General features: G+C 46.0%; 1 protein-coding gene across 3 annotated transcripts in view; it reads right to left on the bottom strand.

Annotated features, from left to right (window-relative positions):
* Positions 1 to 289: 289 nt before the first annotated feature.
* The window catches only part of LOC123483299 (AP-3 complex subunit beta-2-like), a 76,217-nt gene continuing 54,759 nt past the window's right edge, over positions 290 to 21,747 (bottom strand). For 2 of the 3 annotated variants that reach the window (XM_045212992.1, XM_045212991.1), the window contains exons 3-17: positions 15,917 to 15,991; positions 14,672 to 14,767; positions 13,721 to 13,881; positions 13,528 to 13,594; positions 13,082 to 13,264; positions 12,745 to 12,951; positions 12,494 to 12,591; positions 11,411 to 11,465; positions 11,167 to 11,238; positions 10,999 to 11,061; positions 10,694 to 10,826; positions 5,202 to 5,311; positions 4,173 to 4,349; positions 2,173 to 2,359; positions 290 to 1,877 (exon numbers count right to left, since the gene is read on the bottom strand). In XM_045212992.1, coding sequence (XP_045068927.1) covers positions 1,657 to 1,877; positions 2,173 to 2,359; positions 4,173 to 4,349; positions 5,202 to 5,311; positions 10,694 to 10,826; positions 10,999 to 11,061; positions 11,167 to 11,238; positions 11,411 to 11,465; positions 12,494 to 12,591; positions 12,745 to 12,951; positions 13,082 to 13,264; positions 13,528 to 13,594; positions 13,721 to 13,881; positions 14,672 to 14,767; positions 15,917 to 15,991 — 1,905 coding nt within the window. In that variant the 3' untranslated portion in view covers positions 290 to 1,656. Of the gene's footprint in view, positions 1,878 to 2,172; positions 2,360 to 4,172; positions 4,350 to 5,201; positions 5,312 to 10,693; positions 10,827 to 10,998; positions 11,062 to 11,166; positions 11,239 to 11,410; positions 11,466 to 12,493; positions 12,592 to 12,744; positions 12,952 to 13,081; positions 13,265 to 13,527; positions 13,595 to 13,720; positions 13,882 to 14,671; positions 14,768 to 15,916; positions 15,992 to 21,747 lie in introns of those variants that run through there. The other variant, XM_045212993.1, reaches the window with a different exon arrangement.

Raw genomic sequence — 21,747 nt, 5'->3', positions numbered from 1 at the left:
AATGGGAGAGAAATAAGGTTGTTGTGCGTATGGAACATTTCTGGGATCTTTTATTTCAGCTCATGAAACATGGGACCAACACTTTAAATGTTGCATTTATATATATTTTTTAATAATTACAGTATTTTACTGGGTGAATTTCACATTTACTTGAGTCATTTTCTATTAAAAGGTATCTTTACTTTTACTCAAGTATGATAATTGGGTACTTTTTCCACCACTGGATAGAATCCTCTGCAAAGCACCAAAAAGGGTTCTTCAAAGGGTTCCCCTATGGGGACAAACCGAAGAACCCTGTATGGTTCTACATAGCACCTTTTTTTCTAAGAGTGTAGCTAGACTATCCATACGATAAGATCAGCTAGTTATTTGGGCAAACTATCCCTTCAAGTGTCTGGAATTAGTCATTTGGATGAACTCGCTCTTTAAATTACTGAAGCGCCCTGTTTGAGTTTGAGTGGTACAGAGAAACTAGAGAGAGAGTAGAGCAGTCAGTAAAAACACACTGCACTCTCAAACGGACGGCACCTCTCGCCTGTCTCCTAGCAAGCCGATCCGCCCCTCACTGCTGGTTATGACCTCCTCTATCTGCGGACCGAGGGCAGAGAGAGAGAGGTCATGGGGTCAAAAGGTCAAAAGTCACCAGATACAAATCCACATGTGACCTCGTCTGGAAATCTGCTTTGGTCATGAATTACACATGAATGCAGAACCATTGGGAATGAAAATACCATTTTTAAAACAAACATAAACCGTTCACGGAGCAACGATAACCCAATGGAACAACCAATCTCAAATCAAGAATTCTAATCACTCCTCCAGCGCAAGGGTTTGGATGTAAGGAGCGAGACTTAAGGATATTGATTTGATGTCATGGAATGATAGGTGTGGCGAAAAGGGAGCCTCTGTGGTTTGGGTAATTAGAGGAGTTTGGCGAGACTATACTGCATGGTGGTAATTTGAGTCTGTGTGGTGTGTTTTAGTAACAGTACATTTGCTGGGTCGTTTTCATTAGGCATCAAACAGAAGAAAACTAGGGGTGTTTGCTACCCTAGAGAGGCCAGAGCAGCGAGGGGTCTAATGGGTAGCATAGTATTGGATAAACTTGGCCAGTAAGCCACAGCTAGGCCAGCTAGAGTTTACTAGCGGACGCCTGACAGTGATTTCCCAATTTCACTAGTGTGCGCATGTGCTCAGAGGTGATAGCTAACTAGCCTCAGCTGTCATTAGCATAACAATACTCCACTCTGTTACCAGTTGATCGGAGTTGACGCTGGGACTGGTCATTCCTGTTACCGAGTCAATTTCAGATTCATTCTGTTACGTTATTAGCTGTTACGTAATAATGTTTATTGGGCATACCATACAGTTCATGAATCTGGGTCCTTGAACTTGACCAATACAGAATTAACCCTTTACAGGACACATTCTGGCACCAATGGCAGTATGTGCGGCAGCAGCATCCCATTGACAATGCATGGGAGACAATAGGGATGTGCGTAGTGCATATGAGGATGACGTTATGCTGATGAACAGTGAGTGACCAGTGAATGACTGGCAGGTGGTCATGATTAATGAAGTCAGTGTTATGTGTCAGTGTTTGGGTGCTACTGCAATTTGGTGGTGGTGTTGCGCCCCCTCCAAGGCATTGCCCTACTAGAGGAGTGCCCCTCGGGCTCCCCTCGGGTTTTGGGGGGCCCCTAGAGGCCCCCTGTCTCTGGCTGTTACTGTTTCCACTGCACGCACAGACTCCTTCACCTCCACGTTGCGCACAGAGGGGTCTGGGGCGGCCTCGGGCCAGTCGGGCAGCACCTGGTAGCCGCCAGCCTTGGCATTCAGCAGGTGGGACAACGAGCCCAGCTGGAAGTGGTCTCGATCTGGAAAACACAGAGAAATTACACAGTAAGATCCACATAATTACATAAAACATGATTATATTGTATCTCTATGGTATGAATTATGGTAAGGACTATGTTTACTTACAAAAAAACCTAAAAGGCTCATGTCTGACAACACAAAACAGAAGCAGAAATAGTAAGAGATTAGCCTGGTCTCAGATCTGGTTGTGCTATCTTGCCAACTCTGCGGTCATTATCGCCATAGACGTTGGCAGGAGAGCACAAACTGATCTGGGACCAGGCTAGTAAAAGAACACCATCTGATGAAAGACACCTTTAAATGGAGACTCAAGGATGGGCGCAGGCTTGAGGGCCAGGAACAGCTTCTTGGCATACTTGCTGAGGGCACCACTCTTGTCAGTGGGCACAATGAGCTGGCGGATGAAGCGCGCCCGGTCACGGATGTCATAGTTCTGATCGTACTTGGCCAGGTTCAGCACGTACTGAGTGAGCAGTTTTGTCTGAGGGAGGAGAGGAACAAGGGAGGAGGGAGTGTGGGAGGAGGGGAAAAGAGAGAGAATGTTACCTTCATCTGGAGGGAGGTTACAGATTGGTGCCAGAGACACCGAGAGAGAGAGAGAGAGGGCGAGAGAGAGATGGTGTGTTACATTGCAGTGTCCTGTATTTCAGCACCGTGGACAGCGCCATAGGGATGACTGTATCATACCAGTGGATCATTGGTGGAATGACCATAGAAATAGTAGTGACTGTAGAAGAGCCTTGACTGTACCATATTGAATTATGCTGAAAGTCTAAATCTCTTCCTACCTATGGAAAATATGATTTAACAGTGAGATGGAAGTGTTTTTAACCAAAAAGGGAGTAAGCCTGCTTGTGCAGTAAAACGAGAAGATGATCTACTTCTCTGCCATCTTGGGAAAGGGTTTGATACAAGACACTGCTGCGAAGCTGGGGAGCTAAAGCAGCTAAAGGACGTGGCCATATTAACAGTGGTGGAAAAAGTACTCAATTGACATACTTGAGTAAAAGTAAAAGATACCTTAATAGAAAATGACTCAAGTAAAAGTGAAAGTCACCCAGTAAAATACTACTTGAGTAAAAGTCTAAAAGTATTTGGTTCTAAATATACTTAAGTATCAAAAGTAATAGTAAAAGTATTAACCATTTCAAATTCCTTATATGAAGCAAACCAGACAGCACCATTTTTTCTTTTTAATTGACGGAAAGCCAGGGGCACACTCAGACATAATTCACAAACGAAGCATTTGTGTTTAGTGAGTCCGCCAGATTAGAGGCAGTAGGGATGACCAGGAATGTTCTCTTGATAAGTGTGTGAATAGGACCATTTTCCTGTCAAAATGTAACGAGTACTTTTGGGTGTCAGGGAAAATGTATGGAGTAAAAAGTATATTATTTTCTTTAGGAATGTAGTGAAGTAAAAGTAGAAGTTGGCAAAAATATAAATAGTAAAGTAAAGTACAGATACCCAAAAAACCTACTTAAGAAGTATTTGTACTTCAGTACTTTACACCACTGCATACTAAACCCACTGTTTTCTCAGTGTTTTGGTAAAGGCTTTACAAATACAAGCTGCTGTACCAGCTGTTCCCTAGAGAACCATGAGAGAGAAGGGGGAATAAAGTCACAGGGAAAATATAGCCTAGTGCTGTGTCTGTCTTATTCACATTTGCTGAAACAACAGGTGATGGCGGTGGATGAATGGCATGACAATGGGCCTCAGGATCTCATCACGGTGTCTCTGTGCCAAATTCTTTAAAACAATGTTGGAGGCAGCTTATGAACATTCAGTTCTCTTACAAAAAGCTCTGGTGGACATTCCTGCAGTCAGCATGCCAGCTGCATGCTCCCTCAAAACTTGAGACATCTGTGGTATTGTGTTGTGTGACAAAACTGCACATTTTAGAGTGGCCTTTTATTGTCCCCAGCACAAGGTGCACCTGTGTAATGATCATGCTGTTTAATCAGCTTCTTGATATGCCACACCTGTCAGGTGGATGGATGATCTTGGCAAAGGAGAAATGCTCAATAACAGGGATGTAAACAAATTTGTGCACAAAATTTGAGAGATTTAAGCTGTTTGTGCGTATGGAACATTTCTGGGATCTTTTATTTCAGCTCATGAAACATGGGACCAACACTTTACATGTTGTGTTTATATTTTTATTCAGTGTAGATGCTGGCACCTGTTTGGAGTTGGCCAGGTAGAGTTTGGCAGCCATGAGATGTTATAAGACATTATAATGGGGTCATACATGCTCATCACAAGTCTTAAATGCATTATAACTGCATCACCTGTTTGGAGTTGGTCAGGTAGAGCTTGGCAGCCAGGTTGATGATCTGCAGCTTGACGATGTCTTCTTCGTTGGTGAAGGTCTTGGCCATCTTCCTCAGGACATCCGGAGCGATCTTGGGAACGTGCTCGCAGTACTCCCCGATCAGCCACAGGATACTGGCCCGCGCCATGGGCACCTGTGTAGGCAGACAGAGCATGGACATTGGGCAAACAGGATGGATCAAGTGGAGAAACTGGAAGAGCTAGCTCTGGCTATTGGTCATATGTTACAATTTCTGAAATACAATCATAATACAATAGTAACACAATACAATTAACAATTAGTTTTTTCAACAAAAGTGCCTATTTGTTGCTTAATCAAAACAAACTGACAGCACAACCAAGCAGGCCTGTTGTGAAGGTTTGGGGACAAATGAACCAGCACAACCAAGCAGGACTGTTGTGAAGGTTTGGGGACAAATGAACCAGCACAACCAAGCAGGACTGTTGTGAACGCTTGGGGACAAATGAACCAGCACAACCAAGCAGGACTGTTGTGAAGTTTGGGGACAAATGAACCAGCACAACCAAGCAGGACTGTTGTGAAGGCTTGGGGACAAATGAACCAGCACAACCAAGCAGGACTGTTGTGAAGGATTGGGGACAAATGAACCAGCACAACCAAGCAGGACTGTTGTGAAGGTTTGGGGACAAATGAACCAGCACAACCAAGCAGGACTATTGTGAAGGTTTGGGGACAAATGAACCAGCACAACCAAGGAGGACTGTTGTGAACGCTTGGGGACAAATGAACCAGCACAACCAAGCAGGACTGTTGTGAAGGTTTGGGGACAAATTAACCAGCACAACCAAGCAGGACTGTTGTGAAGGTTTGGGGACAAATGAACCAGCAAAACCAAGCAGGACTGTTGTGAAGGTTTGGGGACAAATATGAACAACAACAACCAAAAACAATGACAAGAAAAAGAGCACCTCATGTAGTTACACTATGGGGTCAAGGTTAAGATCAGAGGCCTATGTACACGTACCTGGATGTTGTCGGTGAGTTTGGCCATGTGCTTGATGATGTCACTGTGTTGCTCGGGCTGCATCTGCAGCAGCTTCTTAATCACCACCACTGACTCGGCCACCACTAACTCTGCAACCGACACATGTTCACATTGTTAGTCAACAACCTTCATTGAACTTTTGTTATATCACATTGGTCTTTGAGAGGAAATGTTTGATATGATGTCAGCTGAAGCACAGGGAATCCTGATATGTGGAGGCGACATGAATGTACGTTCAAACCCAAAACTTGACTCTACAGGAATGACCCCAACCCATTTGTAGGAAAATCTATACTTGATGATGAAAGAGATAGGTAGAGGGCCTTTATGGTAGAGTGGCCAGGTGGAAGCCACTCCTCAGTAAAAGGCACATGACAGCCAGCTTGGAGTTTTCCAAAAGGCACCTTAAGACTCTCAGACCATGAGAAACAAGATTCTCTGGTCTGACGAAACCAGGAATGAACTCTTTGGCCTGAATGTCAAGCGTTACATCTGGAGGAAATCTGGCACCATTCCTACGGTGAAGCATGGTGGTGGCAGCATCATGCTGTGGGGATGTTTTTCAGCGGCAGGGACTGGTAGACTAGTCATGATCGAGGGAAAGATGAACGGAGCAAAGTACAGAGAGATCCTTTATGAAAACCTGCTCCAGAGCGCTCAGGACCTCAGACTGGGGCGAAGGTTCACCTTCCAGCAGAGACGTTCCCCATCCAACCTGACAGAGCTTGAGAGGATCTGCAGAGAAGAATGGGAGAAACTCCCCAAATACAGGTGTGCCAAGCTTGTAACGTCATACCCAAGAAGACTCAAGGCTGTAATCGCTGCCAAAGGTGCTTCAACAAAGTACTGAGTAAAAGGTCTGAATACTTATGTAAATCTAATATTTCAGTTTTAAAAAATCAAAAAACCTGTTTTTGCTTTGTCATTATGGGGTATTGTGTGTAGATTGATGAAGGAAAACAACAATTTAATACATTTTAGAATAAGACTAACGTAACAAAATGTGGAAAAAGTCAAGGGGTCTGAATACTTTCCGAATGCACTGTAAGTGCCTTTGAACGGGGTATGGTAGTAGGTGCCAGGCGCACCAGTTTGTGTCAAGAACTGCAACGCTGCTGGTATTTTCACGCTCAACAGTTTTCCGTGTGTATCAAGAATGTTCTACCACCCAAAGGACTTGATAAAACTGTGGGAAGCATTGGAGTCAACATGGGCCAGTATCCATGTGGAATGCTTTCGACACCTTGTATAGTAAATTCGATGACAAATTGAAGCTGTTCTGAGGGCAAAAGGGAGGGGGGAGGTGCAACGCAATATTAGGAAGGTGTTCCTAATGTTTGGTATACTCATTGTACGTCCATGTGTTTGAATAATAGACCAAGATCGACTCTCTGGAGGTTGAACTCAAATATTCTGAATAACCCACAGACGAAAGTACAAATGAAACTGGAAATTTAAACCTATCTGGAACAGAATGACAATGGTGAGGTGTCACCGTCTGTGCTCTGGGATGTATGCAAAGCTGTAATGAGGGGGGAAATGATCGCCTCTACATCTCTTTTAAAGAAGAATAGACGAGAGAAACTTAATAAACTGCAATCTCAGTTAAAACAATTACAAAGGGCTCATAACACTCTAGATCCCAAGGTGAAACGGAGGCACCCATGTTCAATGATTGGATAGATGTGATTCCCACGGGAGGCCAGTATAATTAAAAAAAAAAATATATATATATATATATATTATATATATATATATATATACAAAAAATGTATGCACTCACTAACTGCAAGTCGCTCTGGATAAGAGTGTCTGCTAAATGACTAAAAATGTGATACATGAGGTCTTTGTGATGGAGAGACTGACCTTTTCTCTGAGAAAATACATTCATAAAGATTTGGTTGAAATGAGTATATAACACCGTTAAGATCTGATTTGGTTTAATGGTCAAAGTGGAAAAAATGAACATCCCCCTGTTCAACTGTTAATAGTTACTGTAAGAAGAAAAAAACGAGAATAATACAATCATGGGGATATGTGTGACACTCTGGCTCCATGGACTTTGAGTATTGAGCCAGGGTTGTTCATTTTCTTTTGGGTGTATTTCTATGTTGGTTTCTAGTTGTTCATTTCATGTTTGGTGATTAGTCATATGACTCCCAATCGGAGGTAACGAGTGTCAGCTGTCGGCTCGTTATCTCTGATTGGGAGCCATATTTAAACTGTTGTGGTTTCACTGTGTGTTTGTGGGTTTTTGTTCCATGTACAGTATTTTGTCACTGTGGACTTCACTATCGTCATTCGTTTATTTGTTTTCGTGGTTGCTTTGATTAAATAAAGTCATCATGTTCACTCAACGCGCTGCGTATTGGTCCGCTTCCTCAGACGATCGTGACAGAAAAACCCACCATAGAAGGACCAAGCAGTGTGTCCAGGAGCAAGACAGCTGGACATGGGAGGAAGCGCCTGGTAAGGAGATCGAGAGGCTGGCGATGGCCCAGGTGGGCAAATCGTGGTCCTGGGAGGACATGCTCGGGGGCAAGGGACCTTGGGGGAAGATCAAGGCCCTGGCGAGAGAGGAGCAACGGCGTCAGCAGGGCCATCATCGTTGGAAGGACGAGAGGCAACCCCAAAAAGTTTTTTGGGGGGGGGGCACATGGCTTGGGCGGCTGGGCAGCAGGAGGCTGCTACAGGGAGACGTGGAGAGAAGGCTATCGGATTACGGGAGCCATTGGCGAGTAGAGGAAGGGAAGTTGTTGCGGCACGGCGTGAGAGACTGATGTGTGTTACCAGTCCGGTCCGGCCCGTTCCTGATCCCCAGTTTAAGCCAGTGGTGTGTGTTCCCAGTACGGACCGGCCTGTTCCTACTCCACGCATCAAGCCCACGGTGTGCGTCGCCAGCCCAGCCCGGCCTGTTCCTGCTCCACGCACAGAACCTACGGTGTGCATCGCCAGGCCAGCCCGGCCTGTTCCTGCTCCACGCACCAGGGATACGGTGTGCGTCGACAGCCCTGCCCGGCCTGTTCCTGCTCCACGCACCAAGGATACGGTGTGCGTCGACAGCCCTGCCCGGCCTGTTCCTGCTCCACGCACCAAGCCCACGGTGTGCGTCGCCAGCCCAGCCCGGCCTGTTCCTGCTCCACGCACAGAACCTACGGTGTGCGTCGCCAGCCCAGCCCGGCCTGTTCCTGCTCCACGCACAGAACCTACGGTGTGCGTCGCCAGCCCAGCCCGGCCTGTTCCTGCTCCACGCACCAAGGATACGGTGTGCGTCGACAGCCCAGCCCGGCCTGTTCCTGCTCCACGCACAGAACCTACGGTGTGCGTCGCCAGCCCAGCCCGGCCTGTTCCTGCTCCACGCACCAAGGATACGGTGTGCGTCGACAGCCCTGCCCGGCCTGTTCCTGCTCCACGCACCAAGGATACGGTGTGCGTCGACAGCCCTGCCCGGCCTGTTCCTGCTCCACGCACCAAGCCCACGGTGTGCGTCGCCAGCCCAGCCCGGCCTGTTCCTGCTCCGCGCACAGAACCTACGGTGTGCGTCGCCAGCCCAGCCCGGCCTGTTCCTGCTCCACGCACAGAACCTACGGTGTGCGTCGCCAGCCCAGCCCGGCCTGTTCCTGCCACCCGCACCAAGTCTACGGTGCGCGTCGCCAGCCCGGTCCGGCCTGTTCCTTCTCCCCGCACTAGCCCTGAGATGCGTGTCCTCAGCCCGGTACCTCCAGTTCCGGCACTACGCGCCAGGCCTAAGGTGCGCCTCAGACGGCCAGAGTCTGCCGTCTGCCCAACGGCGCCTGAACTGCCCGTCTGCCCAACGGCGCCTGAACTGCCCGTCTGCCCAACGGCGCCTGAACTGCCCGTCTGCCCAACGGCGCCTGAACTGCCCGTCTGCCCAACGGCACCTGGACTGCCCGTCTGCCCAACGGCGCCTGAACTGCCCGTCTGCCCAACGGCGCTTGAACTGCCCGTCTGCCCAACGGCGCTAAAGCCGCCCGTCTGTACTGAACCGGCAAAGCCGCCCGTCTGCCATGAGCCTTCAGAGCCGTCCGCCAGACCGGAGCCGCTAGAGCCTTCCGCCAGACAGGAGCCGCTAGAGCCTTCCGCCAGACAGGATCAGCCAGAGCCTTCCGCCAGACAGGATCAGCCAGAGCCTTCCGCCAGACAGGATCAGCCAGAGCCTTCCGCCAGACAGGATCAGCCAGAGCCTTCCGCCAGACAGGATCAGCCAGATCCGTCAGCCAGACAGGATCAGCCAGATCCGTCAGCCAGCCATGAGCAGCCAGATCCGTCAGCCAGCCATGAGCAGCCAGGTCCGTCAGCCAGCCATGAGCAGCCAGATCCGTCAGCCAGCCATGAGCAGCCAGATCCGTCAGCCAGCCATGAGCCGTCCAGCCAGGATCCGCCAGAGCCGTCCAGCCAGGATCCGCCAGAGCCGTCCAGCAAGGATCCGCCAGAGCCGTCCAGCCAGGATCCGCCAGAGCCAGCCAGCCAGGATCCGCCATTCAGTCCGGTGCTGCCCCTTAGTCCGGTGCTGCCCCTTAGCCCGGTGCTGCCCCTTAGCCCGGTGCTGCCCCCTTAGTCCGGTGCTGCCCCTGAGTCCGGTGATGCCTCTTAGTCCAGTGCTGTCCCTTAATCCTGTGGGGTTTAGTTGGGGGTGGTCATTTGGAGGAGGCTACGTAAGCGGGTAGTGACTATGGTGGGGTGGGGACCACGACCAGTGCCAGAGCCGCCACCATGGACAGACGCCCACCCAGACCCTCCCCTAGACTGTATGTTGGTGCGCCCGGAGTTCGCACCTTTAGGGGGGTACTGTGACACTCTGGCTCCATGGACTTTGAGTATTGAGCCAGGGTTGTTCATTTTCTTTTGGGTGTATTTCTATGTTGGTTTCTAGTTGTTCATTTCATGTTTGGTGATTAGTCATATGACTCCCAATCGGAGGTAACGAGTGTCAGCTGTCGGCTCGTTATCTCTGATTGGGAGCCATATTTAAACTGTTGTGGTTTCACTGTGTGTTTGTGGGTTTTTGTTCCATGTACAGTATTTTGTCACTGTGGACTTCACTATCGTCATTAGTTTATTTGTTTTCGTGGTTGCTTTGATTAAATAAAGTCATCATGTTCACTCAACGCGCTGCGTATTGGTCCGCTTCCTCAGACGATCGTGACAATATGCAGAATTATTAAGACCTTTGATCTATTTCACACACTGAATTTCTGAGACTCACTGAATGCCTTAACTTTTGTTTTTCAAAAAAAAATTGTGCTCTTTTCTTTTATACTTTCTATTGTTGACATCTATGTACATTCCATGTATGGACTTAGTGGTGTGGCGTGTCCCTGAGGGATGCGTTGCATGAATAGACTTGCTTCTGGACTATTGGCAAACTATGAATTGGTGTAAGAGAAGTCTCAATAACAATGCAAAAATGTAATGCGTGTCTGAACGGGAAGAGTGTTAGGTCTACTCACCATCGCGGTTGGAGAGCAGCTGCACCAGGCCGTTGAGACAGGTGTCCCTCACCTCCCCAATGTTGGTGGCACAGCGGCCGATGGCCTGGATGGTAGCAGCCACAAAATCTTTATCATTGCTTTTAATGTACGTCTGCCAGAGAGAAAACATGGAGTGAAGTTAAGCCACTGTAGGAAGACCTGCACCCCTTAGTGACAAATGTATCCAAATACACAGGAAAGCAAAACAAATGATCCTCCTTATCACAAATGGCAGTCAAGCTAACCTGGAAACGGTGACAGAAGTCTTATCCATTTTACTGTACCTGAAACTCTCTCAGGATGGTGGATATGTTTGTCTCGTTGGCCAAATTGGTCAAAACCTCCAGCTGTCAAAACAATCAAGACTATGATTAAAGTTCTGAAATTTCAACTTGTCGCAGCATACTGTAACATGAAAGGAATGCATGTCAATGTGAGAGGTGTTTGGTCACCTTGAGGACTTTAATCTGGGTTGGGTCTGTGGAGCGGATGTAGAAACTCTTCAGATAGGGCTCAAACATCCCCTGGGAAACACAGAGACAAATAACATGTATCATTTTAGATTGTGCTGCAGACCCCATGCAGTACCTCTGAGGCGCCAAACAAATCAGCCCCTAAACAATCTTGAATCCATTTGACCATTCAATACAGCCCCCTTTTGCACCCTTTGGAGATATTGTTGGAGTTATGACTCACCCTTCTCTTGATGGACATCGTTGCCACATTCTGAAGGACGACATATTGCACTTCACTACATGGGGATAGAGAGGAGGTGGGGGGTGGGGGGGGGGGGGGGCAGGAAGAGTGAGAGAGAACATGAATATCATTAATTGCATGCAGCTGCCTCTCCACACACACACACACACACACACTATGAGATGTAGCTGTTGTCACGTCACACAGTGACAATACTGAAGTCATCCCTGGGCAGATGGATGTAACCTGTTCTCTGAGCAATTTCATGGTGAAATTCCCTCGTTGCTGACTGATGACCTCATCACTGTGCACGCAGCTCCACAACACCATAAATAAACTAAAGAGCAGGGGTTAGACAGACAGGATGAGACACAGCAATTTCCTTGCTTTTTGTGACATTGTTTACTGTTTGTGCCTGTTCTTCTCTATGGTCCCATTTATGTGGACTCTAGATTAGAGTTATATTACATCTGAGAATGAGAATATTATTTAAAGGAATAGGCTATTGTGACACCCTGCAATTGAAATTATAATAATACTCAAACACATTCAAACAATATAAAAAGTCTGATGTACAGGTGTAGGATCTTAATTTGATCACCCTGTTGTGTGATTATTTTCCTGCGCTGCAGGAAATGCAAACTTGTAGTGTATTCAAGGTTTAAAAAGGCTTCTAAAGTTAGTCATTTCCACCTTAAAATGTCAGACTAGATTTGCTCTAACAAAAAATTTATCAACCCCTGCAATAATGTCCATTAATTATTATCCACATAATAATTCCCATTTCCTGTTGCTGCAGGATTATTTTGCTGCTGTGAGAAACTGGTCAAATTAAGACCCTACATCTGTAAATTAACGAGACTAATATAACCATAGAAGTTATGACAATGTAGTTGATAAGAGAATATTCAAATTCTATAACAAATTTAGAACAGGGTGTTGAGTTTCTCTAATGGAAAGAGAGCACTGTCTCACGTCAGATAGCATGACAACTCTGTCCTGAGTATAGATAGTTCATGGCAACGCGTCGGTTACAATGGCTCAATCTCTGGGAAGACAATGGGAAAGACAGGTGACACTGACCTGTGACTCCTCATGAGGCGCACCAGAGCCTTGGCAATGACGCCTACCTCCGCTTTGGGTGCCAGGTGGAAATATAGCTGAGCCACAGCCATCACCACCTAGATAGAAGAGAGAAGGAGGAAGAGAGAAAGAATAATAATAATTATTATTATTAGTAGTAGTAGTAGTAGTAGTAGTAGTAGTAGTAGTAGTAGTAGTAGTAGTAGTAGTAGTAGAAGTCGTAGGAGTAGTAATAGTAGTATTATACTCACTGCTGCGTTTCGGCTCTGCAGTAGGGGCTTGGTATTCCTCAGCAGTAGCCGGTGGTCTGGGTCCATGACGTAAGGCTTCCTCTTGACAATGGCAGTCGCCTCAGTCTTCTTCTTCTCCTTCTCCTCGTCTTCCTCATCTTCGGTGTCATCATCATTATCAGTGCCATAGAAGGCGTTCTCTCCACCACCCTCCTCCAACAGGGATTCCTATAGAGAGAGGGAGGGATGAGTGGAGTAACCTAGACACACACACACACGCACGCACACACACGCACACACGCACGCACGCACCCACACAACCACGAAGACACAGTATGTGGGGATCTGCTGTACTCACGTTCATGTTGGGGTTGAGGAACTGCGTCCGGGCGTAGCGCGTGAGCATGTTGATGATGACCACCTGACCCCACTCCTCCACGTCGATCAGCAGGTTACACAGCTTACGGTAGTTCTTATGGATCAGGTCTATGCGCTCAGGACACACCTCCTCAAAGGCCATGACAACACTACCTGCCACTAGCTGCAGGCACAGTCAGAGGGAGAGAAATTCTGTAAGTCCTGTAAATACCGTAAGCTCAGAAAACGCCCATATGTTTACTTTGGCAGAGGCATGTAAGTATCATTTTCACACTTAACACAACCTGATACGGTACCATTCACCCAAGCCTGTAATGCCACCTATAGTCCAAAGCAGAACATGGATTTACCTGAGCTTATGTTTTCAGTCATAGTTTCCCTTGTAAAGGGCATACAGGGTTGGCTAATGGAAAATATTTCACCTACTGTGGTTTTATCAGCCAGGAGCTTCTCAATGACCTCAATCAGACAGTCCTTCTGCTCTGGGTCCAAGCTGAGAGGAGACAGGAGACATGTGTCAGGAAGACAAGGAGCTGGATTCTCTCTCTCTTTCTTTTCTCTCTTTCTGTGTATATCTCTTCCTCTCTCGTACAGACACAGACCCCCCTCCCTGTTATACCTGTAGAGTTTGGGGATGGCGTGAGCGGCCGTCTTCCTCACATAGGGGGACATGTCGGAGGCAGCCTCTTTGATGGCCAGCATCATGATAGGAACGATGATGGTGACTCTGATGCTGGACAGCACACGCAGAGCACTGGCCCGGATCAACTGGTTAGGGTCCTAGAAAGAGACGGAGAGAGACAGAGACAGCGCTTCATGGGTCTCCCGGTCACGGCCGGCTGTGACACAGCCCGGGATCGAACCCAGGTCTGTAGTGACGCCTCAAGCACTGCGATGCAGTGCCTTAGACCGCTGCGCCACTTGGGAGGCCCACATATGGCTATTCTTTACTGCTGGGAGGCTCTGTAGGTCCAGTGTGAATTCAGTGAAGTGTCACAAATAGCATGGCCATCGACCATGGAGAAACCTACTGATATGCTACATGTGTCAAGCCTCAAACTTTTTGGACCTAGTTGTGTTGTTGCTGCTGCCTTACATGTGGCAGCGAGGATAGAGTGACAGAAAAAGGAGAACTCTAATCTCAGAATTAACTATCGATTGGCTATTAATCTGTGAGAGAGAGAGTGGAGGGAGAGACCTAGCTATTTTTTATTAACCTCCGCTAGTATCTCCTCTCAGCTAGGAGAGCATGTGAAACAGATGGTTATTGTAAAATGGCTGGAGAGAAATCCCCTGCTCCTGCTGTGTGTTTGTGAAGCAAAAATAAATACATCTTACGACTTTGATATTAGAACTATCTTCGTCTCGTCATAACAACACCATAGGATTTCTGACATCATGTCGTGTGTTCCCAACTTAATGGACCACCTTTACTCCAGAGGAGTAGATAGAAGTTGCCACTGACCACAGGTCTAGGGACAGATATCTTTGTCTCCCTCCAATGGTTAAGGTTAGGATCAGGGGTAGGGTATCTAATCCTAGATCTGTGGTTATGGGCAAGGTGACTGACCTTCAGGCCTCTCTGAAAGGTTGAGATGGACAGCAGAGCCAGATCCTGCTGCTCCTCAGCATAGCGCACCAGGTACACATAGACCAGCTTCTTCACCTGAGATAGTGAAGAGAGAGGGGAAGAGGAGAGAGAGAGGAAGAGGAGAGAGCGGGGAAGAGGAGAGAGTGAGGAGAGAGAGGAGAGAGAGGGGAAGAGGAGAGAGCGGGGAAGATGAGAGAGTGGGGAAGAGGAGAGAGAGGGGAAGAGGAGAGAGTGAGGAGAGAGAGGAGAGAGAGGGGAAGAGGAGAGAGCGGGGAAGATGAGAGCGGGGAAGAGGAGAGAGCGGGGAAGAGGAGAGAGAGGGGAAGAGGAGAGAGGGGGGAAGAGGAGAGAGCCGGGAAGAGGAGAGAGAGGGGAAGAGGAGAGAGAGGGGAAGAGGAGAGAGAGGGGAAGAGGAGAGAGTGGGGAAGATGAGAGCGGGGAAGAGGAGAGAGCGGGGAAGATGAGAGCGGGGAAGAGGAGAGAGCGGGGAAGAGGAGAGAGAGGGGAAGAGGAGAGAGAGGGGAAGAGGAGAGAGCCGGGAAGAGGAGAGAGAGGGGAAGAGGAGAGAGAGGGGAAGAGGAGAGAGAGGGGAAGAGGAGAGAGAGGGGAAGAGGAGAGAGAGGGGAAGAGGAGAGAGAGGAGAGAGAAGGGAAGAGGAGAGAGAAGGGAAGAGGAGAGAGAAGGGAAGAGGAGAGGAGAGAGAGAGAGAGGAGAGAGCGGGGAAGAGGAGAGAGAGGGGAAGAGGAGAGAAGGGGGGGGGGAGACATGACAGTACAACACACCTTTGGATATATCTCCCAAAACCTGCCAATTATCAGTCTACAATGCTTCTATTAATTCATTGGCAGTCTATAAGCAAAACCAACACCTTAATATTTGCCTCGCATCCACACTTCGTTTCACATGAAACAGAGCAACATTCAGTCTAGATGCAAGACAACCTAAACATAGCCAAGCCTTCAATTACTCTTGTGCCTCTATATTGTTTGCTTCATTGTCTGCTTGAGATAATTAACTAAATGAAAATAACGGGCAATTTCTCCAATGTAGGTATTAACAGTTCGATATATAGGCCTATGCACGGCTCAAAGATCCAAAAAGTAACACTCGGGCCAGACAATACCCCCCATCAAAATTTATTGAAGCGATCAATGTCTAATGTATATGTGACCTCAACTTCATGCTACGGTATATGTAGGATGGCTGGCTGGCTCCAAGACTTACCTCGATGTTCTTGCAGGCCACATTCTTCACCACGGCTGGGAAGAGGTCTGAGGCATTCTTCCCTCTGGCGATCATCTGGAGATCACAAACATAGTACAGAATGGTCACACACTGGACTGCATTGTCAAAACCGTCAATTTAGCCGTATGTTATTTGATTAGTGAGAAACTATGAACACTCAAATGCATAGCAGGAGACAGTAGCCTGAATCTCAAATGACAGTGTGGGCTTTAAAGATATCATGTCCGTATGGAATGGAGTCAAACATATGGTTTGATATGGTTAAATGTATTCCGTTCTATACATTACAATGAGCCCGTCCTCCTATAGCTTCTCCCACCAGCCTCCACTGTAGTACATTTTCTGCTGTTCTATCGTGTATGCAATGATGTTGGAGAGAAAAAAAACAGTGTTTGTTGTTTGCAATAACTCTGTTGTTGTGATATCCCAAACTGACATGGCAGTTTCAGCAATTAAGGATTCCAGCTTTAAAGGTAAACCCAGCAATATGACATCATCATACACAGCCACTTCCTGTTTGAAACATTAAAGGGGAATAACGGCACATTTAGAAAATCTGTCTATGTCCCTAAACCCTTCTGACTCCTAGTTAGACTGTCTGTCAAAGTGCGCACCTCTCTCACTCAGGGAAAGCGAGGTAGAGCTAGAGCATTCTGTACGTAAATCCGAGACACTCCATTTAGTATGATATGTTACGTTTTGTATGGTTTCTATTAATTAGTGGATGACCATCACCCATTTTGTATGATATGTTACGAATTACAATTCATATTAGCGAGGCTAGGGGTTAGGGTTAAGGTTAGGGTTAAGTTTAGGAGTTAGGTTAAAGGGTTAAGGTTAGGGTTAGCTAAAAGGGTTAAGGTTAGGTGAAGGATTAAGGTTAGGGGAAGGGTTAGCTAACATGCTAAGTAGTCGCAAAGTAACTAAAAAGTAGTAAGTAGTTGAAAAGTTGCTAATGAGCTAAAATGCTAAAGTTGTATGTGATGAGATTCGAGGGTTAATGCAAAGTAATGCAATGTAACTAAAAAATAGTAAGTAGTTGAAAAGTTGCTAATTAGCTAAAATGGTGAAGTTGTCCGTGATGAAATTCGAACTCGCAACGAGTTGCTAGACGTTCACATTATACTCCAATTTATCCACTCCGACCAACCACCCTCCTTTTGTTTTTGCCTTAAGTAATCATCTGTCTTATGTAACCATACCAAACGTAACATATCCCACTAAATGGAGTTTCTCAGAATTACGTACAGAATAATACTAAATGCTCTGAGACCAGGTCGTCACAGGGTTAATACAGCCCCCCACACACTACAGCACTAGATATATCTTTGCATAACGCAAATCTACGAAAAATATAAACGTTCTGTCACAGCAAAAATACTAAATTGGGAAGGTCCAATCGATTGTGAGATATGGCATATACATTTTAAGTGATACATTTGGGTCACGGGTTCACAATTTGACCTTTTCTGAGATCTCTGCCCATCAAGTGGCGCAGTGGTCTAAGGCACTGCATCGCAGTGCTAGCTGTGCCACTAGAGATCCTGGTTCGAATCCAGGCTCTGTCGTAGCCGGCCGCGACCGGGAGACCCATGGGGCGGCGCACAATTGGCCCAGCGTCGTCTAGGGTAGGGGAGGGAATGGCCGGCAGGGATGTAGCTCAGTTGGTAGAGCATGGCGTTTGCAATGCCAGGGTTGTGGGTTCGATTCCCACGGGGGTATAAAAAATAATGTATGCACTCACTAACTGTAAGTCGCTCTGGATAAGAGGGTCTGCTAAATGACTAAAATGTAAATGTAAAAAATCAAGGAGGAAAAAGCAACCAGTTTATGCAACAAGACACACAGGAGAGGTCTGCTAATAAAACATATCACACCGGCAGTTTTCAGAATCGCCTACATCAGAATTTAACACATCACCCAACCCAACACAACACGCCTTTTAGCCTACTATATTGTCAGAAGCATCATCAGACCTCGGTAGTAGCCTATTTCATCTCTCTTTCAATGCTCTGGAAACCAAGCAGAAAATGCTGTGCTCTAACGATGGCATCATAGCCACACAAATACATTAGAAGATAATTGTTGATTTGATCAGAAACACTGTGCTCACAACATTTATCTCCTAAATGATGTCGCTGTGGAACCCAGCGATCCAAATGTATTAAATAAAATGTATATGCCATATCTCACAAACGATTGGACTTCCCCAATTTAGTATTTTAGTTGTGACAGAACGTTTATATTTGTAATAGATTTGCGTTATTCCAGAAAGTTCTATCTAGCACTGCAGTGAGTGGGGGGCTGTATAACCCTGTGACGTAGCTCTCGATCTAGCTCTACCTCACGCTCCCTGAGTGAAAGATGTGCACACTTTGACAGACAGTCTAACAATGAGTCAGAGGTTTCAGAACAAAGACACATTTTCGAAATTTGCCGTTATTCCCCTTTAAGCCCACATTGGGAAGAGCCAATTAGTAGTATTCTTATTAGATATGAAGTTTGTAATTGTTGATGTCAGCATAAAAATATAATGAAATAAACAATGTTTAAATTGTTACAGTTTACTCTCTGTTAGTCAGCACCTCTACAAACATTCTTGGCTGTGCATCAGCTCATGCTTTTTATTGTTGATGTCTGTAATAGGAAGTTGCCCTGCTGTGTATGATGATGTCATATCGTTGAATCTACCTTTAAAGGGGCAGTGCAGTCAAAAACTTGATTTTTTCAATTTATTAATAAGAGGCGAGTCAAACTCATTTTGCCCACATTTGGTCTTCAACGAGGTCCAGAGGGCTGCACTGAAAATTAGTTATATTTCCTCGCCTTCAACATTTGCTACAAATAGTCCTCTATCCATCATTTTGGGAATTTTCGATGCTCCCTGGCAGTTGGTGATTATTAGCGAGCTGGACACAGTCAAGAAACGGTATGAATAGAGGTCCATTAACATTTCTACACAGTTTCAATTTGGTTTTATTAATTTGAAAGCTGGATCCGGCCCGTGGGTCGTATGTTTGACACCCCTGGTCTAGACAATCCTATCCGCCAATCAGGGCTGTGTATATAAATATATATATAAGGAGGCTAAGCTAAATGAAAAAATATATACAGTGGGGAAAAAAAGTATTTAGTCAGCCACCAATTGTGCAAGTTCTCCCACTTAGAAAGATGAGAGAGGCCTGTAATTTTCATCATAGGTACACGTCAACTATGACAGACAAATTGAGGAAAAAAAATTCAGAAAATCACATTGTAGGATTTTTTATGAATTTATTTGCAAATTATGGTGGAAAATAAGTATTTGGTCAATAACAAAAGTTTCTCAATACTTTGTTATATACCCTTTGTTGGCAATGACACAGGTCAAACGTTTTCTGTAAGTCTTCACAAGGTTTTCACACACTGTTGCTGGTATTTTGGCCCATTCCTCCATGCAGATCTCCTCTAGAGCAGTGATGTTTTGGGGCTGTCGCTGGGCAACACGGATTTTCAACTCCCTCCAAAGATTTTCTATGGGGTTGAGATCTGGAGACTGGCTAGGCCACTCCAGGACCTTGAAATGCTTCTTACGAAGCCACTCCTTCGTTGTCCGGGCGGTGTGTTTGGGATCATTGTCATGCTGAAAGACCCAGCCACGTTTCATCTTCAATGCCCTTGCTGATGGAAGGAGGTTTTCACTCAAAATCTCACGATACATGGCCCCATTCATTCTTTCCTTTACACGGATCAGTCGTCCTGGTCCCTTTGCAGAAAAACAGCCCCAAAGCATGATGTTTCCACCCCCATGCTTCACAGTAGGTATGGTGTTCTTTGGATGCAACTTAGCATTCTTTGTCCTCCAAACACGACGAGTTGAGTGTTTACCAAAAAGTTCTATTTTGGTTTCATCTGACCATATGACATTCTCCCAATCCTTTTCTGGATCATCCAAATGCACTCTAGCAAACTTTAGACGGGCCTGGACATGTACTGGCTTAAGCAGGGGGACACGTCTGGCACTGCAGGATTTGAGTCCCTGGCGGCGTAGTGTGTTACTGATGGTAGGCTTTGTTACTTTGGTCCCAGCTCTCTGCAGGTCATTCACTAGGTCCCCCCGTGTGGTTCTGGGATTTTTGGTCACCGTTCTTGTGATCATTTTGACCCCACGGGGTGAGATCTAGCATGGAGCCCCAGATCGAGGGAGATTATCAGTGGTCTTGTATGTCTTCCATTTCCTAATAATTGCTCCCACAGTTGATTTCTTCAAACCAAGCTGCTTACCTATTGCAGATTCAGTCTTCCCAGCCTGGTGCAGGTCTACAATTTTGTTTCTGGTGTCCTTTGACAGCTCTTTGGTCTTGGCCATAGTGGAGTTTGGAGTGTGACTGTTTGAGGTTGTGGACAGGTGTCTTTTATACTGATAACAAGTTCAAACAGGTGCCATTAATACAGGTAACGAGTGGAGGACAGAGGAGCCTCTTAAAGAAGAAGTTACAGGTCTGTGAGAGCCAGAAATCTTGCTTGTTTGTAGGTGACCAAATACTTATTTTCCACCATAATTTGCAAATAAATTCATAAAAAATCCTACAATGTGATTTTCTGGATTTTTTTTTCTAAATTTGTCTGTCATAGTTGACGTGTACCTATGATGAAAATTACAGGCCTCTCTCATCTTTTTAAGTGGGAGAACTTGCACAATTGGTGGCTGACTAAATACTTTTTTCCCCCACTGTATTTGGAGTTATTTTCATTAAATAAACACACCCAGTGGTTTATTAGACATACAGTGATGATACAAAATAAAATAAAATAAAGACTGCACGGGGGTTTTAAAAGATGTTAACCAATTCTCCTATACTGTCATCAAAGTAGAACATGAAACCTTATACTTTGCGTAACAGTACTGGTGGCGGCAACCTGCATTCGCAGTTGATCAGACTTATATTTGGCCACAAACTTACTCGGCCTAGCAACATTTTTCCCTCCACCTCTCTAACGCTTCTCAGATATAAATTATGCAGTGATGGCTGCTCTGCTTCAGTAGTAAGAAACTGACACCGATAATGAATATTCTCTCGCTTTCTCTTACAGCTGTCGTCTTTAATGGGATGCCTGGGTTCAGTCTTAGGAATGGCAGATATTCAACTTCAATCCCTCAGGCTATTCTTGTTATGAGGAGTACGCCCTCTTCGATTGCAAGCACATTTTCGACAGTAGCAGAAAATGTACTCCAGAAAATAAACTGTTCTGCCTTTACAATTACATAATTAATATCATGAATATTTTAAAGCAACCGTATTCATAATAGATGTCGATTGGAAAATGCAAAGGGTGCCACTGACGTATGGGCTAATTGGGACAGTCGGGAGGGTAACTCAGACAACGAATCAGAAGACTAACACCTACTGATGGTTGTTGAAGCTAGGACTAAGACCATTTATCAACCACCAGAAGGATATAAGATATAGATGGATAGAAGATAAATGCCATCTATGATTTCCTAAATATTGTGGGCTATGATGCTACTTTGAGCCTTGAGGGCCGCAATGTGTATTTACAGAAATCAGAATTACTCAAAGAGTAAGATCTGAAACTTTACCTCGGACATGGGGTGGAAATTTCAAAATTACAGCATAAGCTCTGAAAGCAGATTTGAAAGTAAGGGGGGGTGGGGGGAGCGAGAGAGAGAGAGAGAGAGAGAGAGAGAGAGAGAGAGAGAGAGAGAGAGAGAGAGAGAGAGAGAGAGAGAGAGAGAGAGAGAGAGAGAGAAAGAATTTTGAAAGTATTTTCCAAAGATTCCTCATGTGCTTGATTCCTCGCCTCCTCCT

Source organism: Coregonus clupeaformis, unplaced genomic scaffold, assembly GCF_020615455.1.
Source record: "Coregonus clupeaformis isolate EN_2021a unplaced genomic scaffold, ASM2061545v1 scaf0067, whole genome shotgun sequence".
Lineage (NCBI taxonomy): Eukaryota > Metazoa > Chordata > Actinopteri > Salmoniformes > Salmonidae > Coregonus > Coregonus clupeaformis.
This window is presented reverse-complemented; position numbering and strand designations above follow the sequence as displayed.